This window comes from Chrysochloris asiatica, unplaced genomic scaffold (assembly GCF_000296735.1).
Source record: "Chrysochloris asiatica unplaced genomic scaffold, ChrAsi1.0 scaffold00324, whole genome shotgun sequence".
Taxonomy (NCBI): domain Eukaryota; kingdom Metazoa; phylum Chordata; class Mammalia; order Afrosoricida; family Chrysochloridae; genus Chrysochloris; species Chrysochloris asiatica.
The window spans coordinates 1,861,869-1,873,484 of record NW_006408842.1 but is presented as its reverse complement, the minus strand read 5'-3'; the positions used below and the strand labels follow the sequence as shown (position 1 = coordinate 1,873,484).

Sequence of the window (11,616 nt, the reverse complement as noted above, 5' to 3'; positions counted from 1 at the left end):
TATCAAACTTCTTTATCTTCATCTGGTCAACTTCTGGTCAATTAGCCATCCAAGCTATGTCAAAATGGGTACTATCTGCTAGTTTAAGAATTCTTGCATGCCTCCATCCCCTTCAGACCAGCTGGCCACTTCACTCTCAGCTCTGGCTTCCAGTGGCGAAGTCAGTGTCCATGGGGTTGGGTGTACACACACCTCCCTAAACTTCAGACTAGCGTGGCCTTCCTCTTCCCTCCTCATCCTAAATTCAACAGGTGTCTACAGAACATGGCCAAACTCAGTCCATTTTCATAGCTACATTTCCTCCACTGCCACTCACAAGTAGACCAGGGTGGTTACCACAAACATACAAGACTGCTTGTGTGTTCCCTTTTGAGTTTCAGTCTTAGAAGGGGAATTACCCTGACAGGCTAACTTCTTTTGCCTTTATGTCTCCAAGGCAAACAGTTTGCTTGCTATTCTAACAATCTGCTTTTTTCCTGCTGGTCTTTCTTTCACGAAATATCTTCTGTTCCTCTAGCTGCTCTGGGTTGGTCTGCATGTCTTTTCAAGAGGGAATGTCCCACCTCAAAAGGTTCTGGGTGGGGATCAGGATTCCACCTAAGGTACCATACTCCACAAAGGTTTAACGAGAAGCCTATTTCCCTGGGTAAATTCTAATTCCCACTTTAGCTAATCCAATCAGTTATAGGCAGAAGATGGGCTTACACATTTTAATCATATTTCTCAATATACCTTTGTATTACACTTAAATGTCCATTTTACCCTACAAGGCAGGGGAACCAATAGCCATAAGACAGGCACCTTAACAGTACTTCCCCTCCTTTACCCATTCCAACTATGTTCAGATTCCTCTATCACAGAGCCCTGTTGTTCAAAGGTTGTGTACTTAACTATTTACTTCTATCCCATTTAGCCCATGCATACCTCCCTGTGTCTTCACCTGTTTTCAGTATTCATCTGCCGCCTTCCCCCTTCTTGTATATTGCCCTCCCCATCACCTGAGTTAACATGCGTCTAACCTCTAGCCAGTGAATTATTCTCCCCTCCGTAAGACCCCTAGTAACTATCGAAGAATGATGTTTTTTGTAGTATGACAACCTTTTAAGCTTTTACAATATGGTCTTATAACAATATTTGTCCTTTTGTGATTGACTAATTTCACTCAGCATAATTTCCTCAAGGTTCATCCATGTATGAGGTGTTTTGTACCTTGTTGTTCTTCAAGGTTGCATAGTATTCCAGTGTGTGTTATGTACCAGAGTTAATTTATCCATTCTTCCAGAGGGGCACTTAAGCTGCCTCCTTATTTTTGCTACTGTGAATAGTGCTGTGATGAAAATTGGTGTGCATAGATCTACTCGTGTTCTGGCTTGTTTATATTGTGGATATATACCAAGTAGAGGAAATGCTGGATCAATAGGTATTTCTGTTTCCAACTTCAGAGGAAGAGTCATCCATTTTCCAGAGTGGTTGAACCATTTTACATTCTCACCAGCAAAGTAGGAAGCTCCCAGTCTCTCTCTACCCTTGCCAGCATTTGTTGTCCTCTGTTTTTTATTTAACTCTGCTGTTAATACCTGTTGTTCTTTTTTTCTAATTTTCATTGTGGATTGAATGAAGGTTTACAGATTTTACATTCCAGAAATCCATCTCAATGACAATTCCCTCCACAACAAGTTATCCTGTTTCCTCCCTATGGTTCCCATTTACATTCCACCCACATTCCTGATCCCTTTTCAACTTTGCCCTTAGGCATGTTGTTGCCCTTTGAGTTTGAATGATTGATCATTATATGGAGTATATATTGCTCTGGTAGCATTGTTGTTAAGTGTGTCAAGTTGGTTCTGACCCATAAGCAACCATCTAGAGGGTTTCCAAGGAACGACTGGTGAGCTTGAACCACCAACTGTGCAGTTCAAACTGACTTTGCAGTCTAGCGCATTTACCCACAGCGCCACTAGTGGTTACGAATTGGGCTACTAACCTCAGGATCAGCAGTTCGAAACTACCAGCTGCTCTGCGGGAGAAAGATGAGGCTTTCTGCTCCCATAAAGATTTACAGCTTCGGAAACCCTGTACAGGGTCCCTGAGTCAGAACCAACTCCACTGCACATAATCACCACCACCACTGCTTGGCTACAGAGTCCTGGTGTGACACTGCAGGATAATGCACTGGACTACAAGGTTGGTTAGAACCAAGAGGTCAGCAGTTCAAACTCACCAGCTGCTCCTTGGTGCAGAGTCACTATGAGCTAAAAATTGGGCCAGGAGGGTGAGTTCCTTTCCAGACCTGAAGGGTAGTCAAGGGCCACAGTCTCAGGTTCCTCCAGTCTCTTTCGGACCAGTAAGTCTGGTCTTTATTATTACTAGTTTTGGGCTTTGCTCAACATTTTCTATCCAAGACCCTCTTATGTTATCCCTTTCAAAGCAGTTGGGTACCGTCTAGCTCTTCTGGTCTGAGAATCGTGGAAAGTGATGTTCACATGCTCCATTAGTCCATTGGACTAATTGATTCCAAGCCTCTTCAATTCTTATGACTCTTTCTTCCTCACATGGAGAAACTAATAGCTGCACCTTGGGTGGCTACTCATGAGCTTTCAAGATTCCAGACGCTATTCACCCAAGCAGGAATTACAACATTGTCTTTGTGGATTATGTTATGCCAATCGACCAAGGTGTCTCCTGAGACTATGGTACTGAGCCCCCAAGACCATCAACTCATTGCCTTAAGATGTTTGATAAGATCTAGGAAGTTTTTATCATTTTGTTTGTTGTATGAACACATTCATAGTTTGCTTGCATGGAATAAAATACTCAGGTACAAATATCCTCTCCTCTTTCAAACTCTTACATATTTGTGGAATACATAAACATATACCCCACTATTCCTCCATTACCTATTCAGTATAATATCATCTAGGTTCATCCATGTTTTGAGGTTATTCTCCTTCAAGGTTGCAGAGCATTCCATTGTGTGTATCAAATTGTTTATCCATTCTTCCATTGGTGAGCACTCAGGTTGTCTCCATCATTTTGCTACTATAAACAGTGCTGTGATGAACAGTGGTGTGCATATATCTACTGGTGTCCTGGCTCGTATTTCTTGTGGATATACATCAAGTAAAGGGATAGCTGGGTCATAAGGAATTTCTATTCCCAACTTTGAGGAAACGCCATACCGTTTTCCAGAGTGGTTGAACCATTTTACGGTCCCACAGCAATATATGAGGATCCCAGTCTCTCCACACCCTTGCCAGCATTTGTTGTTTTCTAGTTGCTGTTTTTAGCATCCATCGCTGGTGATGGTCCCAAGTAATATCTTAATGTCATTAAGATGCATTAACATGTCAATCTATTCCACTATAATCTGAAGAGAACATTTACAGACATCAGTGTTGTTGTTAAATGACTTTGCATAGATTCCGACCCATAGCGACCCCATATAGGGTTTCAAGGAGCAGTTGGGGAGCTTGAACCACCAACCTTGCAGTTCAAACAACTTTGCAGTTTGACACATTAGCCCACAGTGCCACACCAAGACTCCAGACTTCAGTGTTTAGAGTGGGTTATATTTGTAAGCCCTATATAGTTAGAGAGGTTTACTTCTGTTGTTAACCTCCATTGTGCAGGGTTTGGGTACCTAAAGTTTAGGAAGACTATCCCTTTCTTCTCTAATACCATCACCTGGACCATCAAAACAAACCAACTGTAAAGCCTCATCTGGTTTCTCCACACTTCAATGTCCATCTAACTCACTGCTCAAAATTTCTACATTTGCCTTTTTTTCAAATGAGGAAGATTCTATATGACTGGCTGGTGGTTCTGTGCCGTGGAGTGAATTCCGACTCATTGCGACCCTGTACAGGGTGGTTTCCGAATCTGTAAATCTTTAAGGGAGCAGAAAGCCCGTGGAGCAGCTGGTAGTTTCAAACTGCTGATCTTGTGGTTCACAGGCCAATTCGTAACCATAAGTTGATAATGAAAGTTGGGAATAGAAATTCCTTATGACCCAGCCATCCCTCTACTTTGTATACAAGTGTGAGGATGGGGATGGGTCTTTGGGAAGAACCAAATGAGAAAAATGACATTTTTCTTCTTCTGATTAGATGTGGTTTTACTTTCCAGCCCTGGGAGTCACTTGACTTTTTAACTCCTTAGGGAAGAGCAGAGGCATCTGCTATTGCCTATAACATTGTATGAAATTCAGACATAATCACACTGGCTATGAGACAGGTTGACAGCTAGACTCCCAAAGACAGGCAGAATGATTCATTCCAGAGGCCGCTATATTATAATGAGGAATTCATATAGATGACTGAAGGAGAAGTGATTTGGAACAGGAAAATAACTCTTTAAGAAAACTGATCATCCAAATTTGTTAAGTTGGAAATGCCACCCCAAATCTAAAATATACCCATCAAGAAGTATGAAGTTTGTCTTTATTCAAACTCACAACCTGTAATTATAGGTGAGAAACATAAACTCACAAATTTGTGTTTATACCTATAATTAACTTCTTCCAAATATGGAAGTTTAAAAATAAATCCTGAAGACAGTTGTTCAAAGCTATATTCACTTGCCTACCTAAGCGAAATAATGGCCATTTTGTTCTGGCACTCATCCAAATTTACCTCAATTAGCCACATACAAGCATTTCAAGGGAAACCTTGACCTGAACTAGCTGAAAAATTCAGACTTCTTCAAGATGTCAAGATAAGTCATCTAATTTAGATCATTACAAGATAAATATCTCAATTTGACATAAATGTGGCAAGGTCTTTCTTTGTATAACTTTAGTTAGGGAGAAAACGTAAGATTTAAAATAATAGATAATTTTTAAATGTAAATTAACTGGGGAATATGTCTAGTTAATAAACCTACTATATATAAAAGTGCTTGTTCTTGTTAGAGTGCCATCGAGTTGGTTCTACTCACAGCAACCTTGTATAGCGTTTCCAAAGAGCGGCTGGTAGGATTAAACTGCAGACCTTGCAGTTAGCAGCCCAATGCTTATCATAAGGCGCCATACCAGGGCTCCTTATAAATCAGTAAAAAGTAATCCTACCATAAAAAAAACCAACATTAGTCAAGTCACAATATACATGTGACAACATTGTATATTCACTCTTACTAATAATCAGAAAAAAATTTTAAGCTATCAAAGTCAAAGACATTTCAACACTGGCGCTAAGACATGAACACTCAAAACCCTGGACGACACTACCTTTTAGAAAGTAATCATAAAGTCTTACGTTCATAACCCTTGACTGAGAGTTTCACTTCTAGGAAACCATAAATGCTTTACACAAAGATTTATCAATAGAAACAGTCACTGAAAACACCTCTACCAGCAAAGAAAAACAATACAGTATATATCCAACAGCGATCTATTTGATTAAACAGTCTACAGTACTGAGTGAACAAGAGGGAAAATGAGCAATGTGAAGTAAAAAAAAAAAAGAAACCCCACAATTCCACACCAGGTATACCAAATTTCAAACTATCGAGGCTTGAATTTTTAAGGCTGTAAATATGTACAGGGAAGCATGGTGGTTCTGTAGTACATACATATTATACTGACGCCTGGTGTGGCGCTGTGAGTTCATGCGCTGGACTTCAAGGTCAGCGGTTCAAGCTCACCAGCTGCTCCTTGGAAACTCTATACAGAGTTACTGTGAGTCAGAACCGACTCGAGGGCACTTTTATATTATACACGGAGTCCTGTTGTGGTGCTGTAGGATAAGCACTGGACCACAAGGTCAGTTTGAACCACAAGTAAGCAGTTCAAACCCACCAGCCACTCTTTAAAAACCCCATACAGGGTCGCTATCAGTCAGAATCGACTCAACAGGGCAACGGAACAGCAGCAGACACTACCTCCACGGCCGCCAACAACCAGAATCTCGCTATTTCCTGGTAATTAATCTGTCTCAAATGTCTAAAGCCCTGAGCTCCCTTTGCTTCAAATAATGAATCTCTACCCAAAAACCAAGCCCCTTGTCCTCCATGTCCATTCCAATTCATGTCCATGTTGACCACCTATTGGAGTGAGCTTCCTGAGCTCCTGGAATGATAGTTGTATTGTTATGGAAGCAGCTCACAGTGGTGCCACTGAGTGGGTTATTAATGGAACCACCCTTCTGGTTATTACTGAGTGCAGTCCAGTTGATTCCGACCCATTAACGACCCTGTATAGGGTTTCCAAGGAGCAGCTGGTGGGTTGAACCACCGACCTTGCAGTTGGCAAGGACTTCGCAGTCTGACACATTAGTCCACAGTGACACACCAGGACTCCTTCTGTATTTTAGTGGAACACAAAATGAGTACCCACCCGGGAACCTTTCCATTTATAGACACAGCTTTAAGAAATAAATTTGTAACTTGTAAAATGCTTTCAACTTACATAAACTAATTTGATCCAAAATTCTTGTATATTTTTGAACTAAGAAATAAGGTCAGAGGTTGGCATCACAGACTGGTGACTCAGAGACAGAAATTTCAGTAAGATGCTTTCCATTCTACATACAGTTAAACCGTACTTAATCATCCACATATGGTTCTTCAAAGTAGCCAGTTGTTATACAATCATCTGTTGTTGTTATTAAGTGCTATAGAGTTGGTCCTAATAAATATGTCTAATTTCAGAATCTAAATTAGGGATAAAACCACAAATTTTAATTTCAAATATAGGCCTAAAACTTAAAAGCACTAACTAAAGACTTAATGCCAAAATAACCTTGCAAGAAATACAGAAAAATGATACGTTCTGATGATGTTTTACTTAGAAACATGTAGACATCACTAAATCCATTTAAAAAATTCTCAACATTTAATTTTTTTTTCTTTTTAAATGACACACTAATTAGAAAATCCTGGATAATAAAAATATTTACATACTGGATACAAGTTAAATACATGGCTATCCATTCATTCATTTTGCCTTCCCGCTGTTTATCTTCTGTTGCATTTTTCTTTGCCTTTTATATACCCTTTTCTTTCTTGCTTTCAAATCCACTTTTGGCTCTGGTTTCACCCACTCAATTTCTATTGGTTTTTCTACAGCTGGTATAACAAAAACATCTGCAGTGGGATCATGTGGTAGAATAGTCTTTGGTTCTTTCTTTCTCAGCTTCTGCACATCTTTCACTTGCTGTTTCTCTTTGTATTTTGCAGCTGAGATGGATCTCATGATACGGCGATGCTAGGAAAAGAAGACTGTCAGATGCTTTTGAAAGAATAATAAGCTTTTTATGTAAGGCAAAGGCATTCACTTACGAGCCTCATCATCCTCCACCCTGTATCATTTTAAAAAGCAATAATCTACAAGACTATAATGCAGCCAAAACCAAACTCCTGAATTCCATTTCAGTTGACAGGAAAGTTACTTTACAAAATTATTTTGGCCAGAGAGATTTCTGATAATACAGAAGACCACTGAAAAGCAAATAGCTTACCATATTTGGTGACTGGTAGTGAGGATTTTCATATAAAGTTGGTCCTCCAAAACTTCCCTGGAATATCTTTATAAGATTTAAGACAAAACGAGGTCCTATTTCTACAAGTGCAGCGTCTTCCTCTATAATCTTCAATAAAAAGGAAACATTTCATTTTGGTTGAAGATATACTACTCCTTAAAGGTACACTATTTATAACCTCATTACAAATGTGTTTGAGTTAATAATCAATATAAAATTAATTAAGCTAGGGATGAAAATGGCAAGTGGTAAATCATCAGTATTTTCTGAAATGTGTTTTGTTGTTGTCAAGTGCTGTCGAGTTGATTTCGACTCATAGAAACCCTTTATAAGGTTTCTAAGGAGCAGCTGGTGAGCTGCTGGTAAGCTTGAACCACTGACCTTGCAGTCCAAACCAACCTTGCAGTCCAGCACATTAGCCCACAGCATCATAACTGTTATAGTAAAATACACATTTGCTCAACATGTTCTTTTAAAATGGAGTCAAAATGAATTTGTTACAAATGCTAAACCTCAGCTAAAAGGCGGAGCTTTAAGAAGCAGATTGTAAGAAACTTTCTTCTGAGTCACCGTTAGATGGACCCCAATTTCCACCCTATAACATGAACCCTTCATGTTATAGACTCCTTTGAGAGCCCTCGAAAGCCTAAGAAAAGGGCATATTTAATTCACCATATAAGTATCTAATGTAATGTTAAGTGCCATCGAGTAGGTTCCAACCCACAGTGACCCTGTATAGGGTTTCCGAGGAGTGGCTGGTGAGCTTCAACTGCTGACCTTGCAGTTCAAACGGCTTTGCAGTCTGGCGCATTAACCTACAGCGCCATACCAGGACTCCATCCAGTGTTAATAGTGGCTGCTAAATATTTTGTTCTTGCTGTTCTCTTCAACCTGTCTCCAAAATCTCCTGCTTGATGAGTTCTAGAATTATCTTCCCTACATGAGTCACTGGATAACTCATTTAATAGACTGACTGAATGCCTTCCAAAGGAGTTTTGGAAATCTTAATTCCACAGGTGAAGTCTAACCACTTGTGAGACAAACTTAAAACTTTACTGTATCATTTACAACACTTGACACACATTTGGAAGATTCAAATGTTTGAATCTTCAGAATATTTTCCTTTTCTTTTATAAATTTAATATAGTGCCTTTTTGGAAGCCATCAAGAGATCAGCAATGAAAAGAAACAAGAAGAAATCACTTAATAATAGAGTTTTGGAACAAGGATTTATGGGGAAAATAATGCTATCGAAAAAAACAATTTATTATTTGCATTTTGTGCCTGCAAATCCTGAATATCACAATTTATTTAAAACACTAACTAAAAATTAAATAAAATTAACCTGAAAGTTCCGAAACCATATCCTATTATCCAAAATGGTGAAAGTAAACACATGATCCACAAATGGCTGACTTTTGGGATGATACCGTGGTGTACAAAAGATCTAGTGAAGAAAAACAACTGTACGTTAGTTTAATTCTAAGACATACAATTTACATATGTAAATTTCAGACAGCTAAACTAACAAAATCCAAAGAAAGCCCTCATTTATATTTTATTACTAAAACTCTTTAAGAAAGGTATTTACCTGAATTAAAAGTTCTTTTAACAAAGCATAATGTGGCAGTTCATCAAACACCTATAAAAATAAAGCAAAGATATCGCTGGACAATTGTAGAGAACATTGTTCAAAGATACTGTGTGTGTTTAATATTAACCAAATTCAACTACACGACTATGTTCACTAAAAAAGAAACAATAGCACAAAGAGAGAAAAAAACTGAATAAGAAACTTACAGGGTCAAAAGACAAAAGGGGCCGAGAACCTTTCAAACAGTTTCCAGTCATCTTTAGTTCAGCTAGAGTATGAACTAGGAAAAAAAATTATAACAAATAGTTGTAACTTTGGAACAAGTAATCCAAAAGATAGTTTTGTAATTTTCTCATAAAAAAATCTAACAATGAATCGACTTACTATTTTGAACAAGGAATTTAGCAGATGGCCCATGAGGTGAATTTGAAAACCTAAAAAATACAAAGGTAAAATTTTCAAAATTGGAATTAATAATGTATTAGCTGTTTACTATTTAACGACACAACAAAATTTATTTATAAATAAGAACCATACATGCTTAGAATATTCAAATACTTAACCTTCTTTGAAGGCTTCAAGTTTTATGCAATCAAATGAGTTTGCTTCCTATCTCTCTCCCCCTTTACATTAGTTGTTGTTTGTTTCTACTAAGTACCGCTGAGTCGGTTCTGACTCATAGTGATCCTGTACAGGGTTTTCCCAGGCTGTAAATCTTTACAGGAGCAGAATGCTTCATCTTTGTCCCACGGAACAGCTGGTAGTTTTGATCTGCTTACCTTGAGGTTAACAGCCATTTCTGAGGAGCAGTTGGTGGGTTTGAACCATCAACCTTGCATTCCAGTACATTACCCTGCAGTACCACACTAGGACTCTCCTTTATACACAGGCATATTTTGTTGTTCTCAAGTTACGTTGAGTCAGTTCTGACCCATAGTGACCTTGTGTAGTGTTTCTGAGGAGCAGCTGGTGATCTTGAACTGCTGACTGTGAGGTTCAAATGGCTTTGCATATTAATCCACAGTGGCACACCAGGACTCATACATATATTGTTGTTGTTAAGCACTGGGGAGTCGGTTCCGACTCATAATGACCCTGCACAGGGTTTCTGAGGTGGTAAATCTTTACAGAAGCAGAGAGCCTCATCTTTCTCCCACAGAACAGCTGGTAGTTTCAAACTGTTGACCTTGAGATTGGCAGCCTGACTCATAACCACTACACTACCAGAGCTCCTTCATATAAACACACATACACATATATATACACACAAACACACACAACTCAAAGGAGTCTATAACATGAAAGGCTCAGAGAATAAATCAACACAAGCAAAAAAATTCCACCCAAATCTTTTTACAATCTCTTACCACATATATAAATCCTGTTTTTTCTTGGCCTCAAAATAGATACATTTATTGCAGTTTTTCATTTCACAGACCTAGATGAAATAAAATATAGAAAAATAAACTACATAACAAAATAGTAACTAAAATAATTCAATTAATATCTAGGTTGCTCCTAAAAAATTCAAGCAGATTAATAGGATACAAGGGTCAAAATCTATGTAAAATTCCTTTTAGGTGTCCTGCCCAAGGTAAACTAAATGCTCTGCCTACCACTGGTGAAAAAAAAGAAACAGAAATGAACCCTAAAGTTAAAGGCTTACAAAGTGACACAAAAATAATACAGGGTAGCAACGGCTGCACAATATAGTGAATGTAATTAATTGTATTGAATTATACATGTGAAAAACGACAGCAAATCTTGGCAGGAGTAGAAAGCCTCGTTTTTCTCCAAGGAGCGGCTGGTGGGTTTGAACAGCTGATCCTGCAGTAACAGCCTAACGCCTAATCCACAGTACCACCAGGGCTCCTTAAACTACCTGCTGTGTATTCTTTAATGTATCAAATCTGTTCTTCAGTTGATCTCTAAATTTAGGTGTGATATATTCAAGGTCAAGGAGCTCTGGTAGCGTAGTAGTTACGAAAAGGGCTGCGAACTGAAAGGTCAGCAGTTTGAAACTACCATCTGTTCTGCGGAAGAAAGAGACTTTCTGCTCCTATAAAGATTTACAGCTTCAGAAACCCTGTTCAGGGTCGCTATAGGTTCCCACCGACTAGACGGCACTTAACACACACACATATTCAAGGTCACATTTTGGCTCTCATGGACTTGTTTTCATTTTCTTCAGCTTCAGTTTGAATTTGCATATGAGCAGTTGATGGGTCTGTTCCACAATCTGCCCTGGCCTTGTTTTTGACTGACATAGAGCTTTTTGATGGTTTCTTTCCACAGATGTAGTCAATTTGATTTCTGTGTATTCCATCTGGTGAGGTCCATGTATATAACTGTCTCTTATGCTGTCTAAAAAAGGTATTTGAAATGAACAAATCATTATTTTGTAGAGTTCTATCATGCAATCTCTGGCATCATTTCATTCACCAAGACCATATTTTCCAACTACTGATCCTTCCTCTTTGTTCCCAACATTTACATTCCAATCACCAGTAATGATCAATGCATCTTGATTGCATGTTTGATCAATTT

The 11,616-nt window shown here is 38.7% G+C and overlaps 1 protein-coding gene across 1 annotated transcript in view; it reads right to left on the bottom strand.

Annotated features, from left to right (window-relative positions):
- Positions 1-6,754: 6,754 nt before the first annotated feature.
- BRIX1 (BRX1, biogenesis of ribosomes, homolog (S. cerevisiae)) overlaps positions 6,755-11,616 on the bottom strand; it is an 18,953-nt gene continuing 14,091 nt past the window's right edge. Inside the window, exons 4-10 of the mRNA XM_006875382.1 lie at positions 10,437-10,507; positions 9,454-9,503; positions 9,276-9,349; positions 9,067-9,117; positions 8,821-8,922; positions 7,455-7,583; positions 6,755-7,201 (exon numbers count right to left, since the gene is read on the bottom strand). Coding sequence (XP_006875444.1) covers positions 6,932-7,201; positions 7,455-7,583; positions 8,821-8,922; positions 9,067-9,117; positions 9,276-9,349; positions 9,454-9,503; positions 10,437-10,507 — 747 coding nt within the window. The 3' untranslated portion in view covers positions 6,755-6,931. The remainder of the gene's footprint in view (positions 7,202-7,454; positions 7,584-8,820; positions 8,923-9,066; positions 9,118-9,275; positions 9,350-9,453; positions 9,504-10,436; positions 10,508-11,616) is intronic.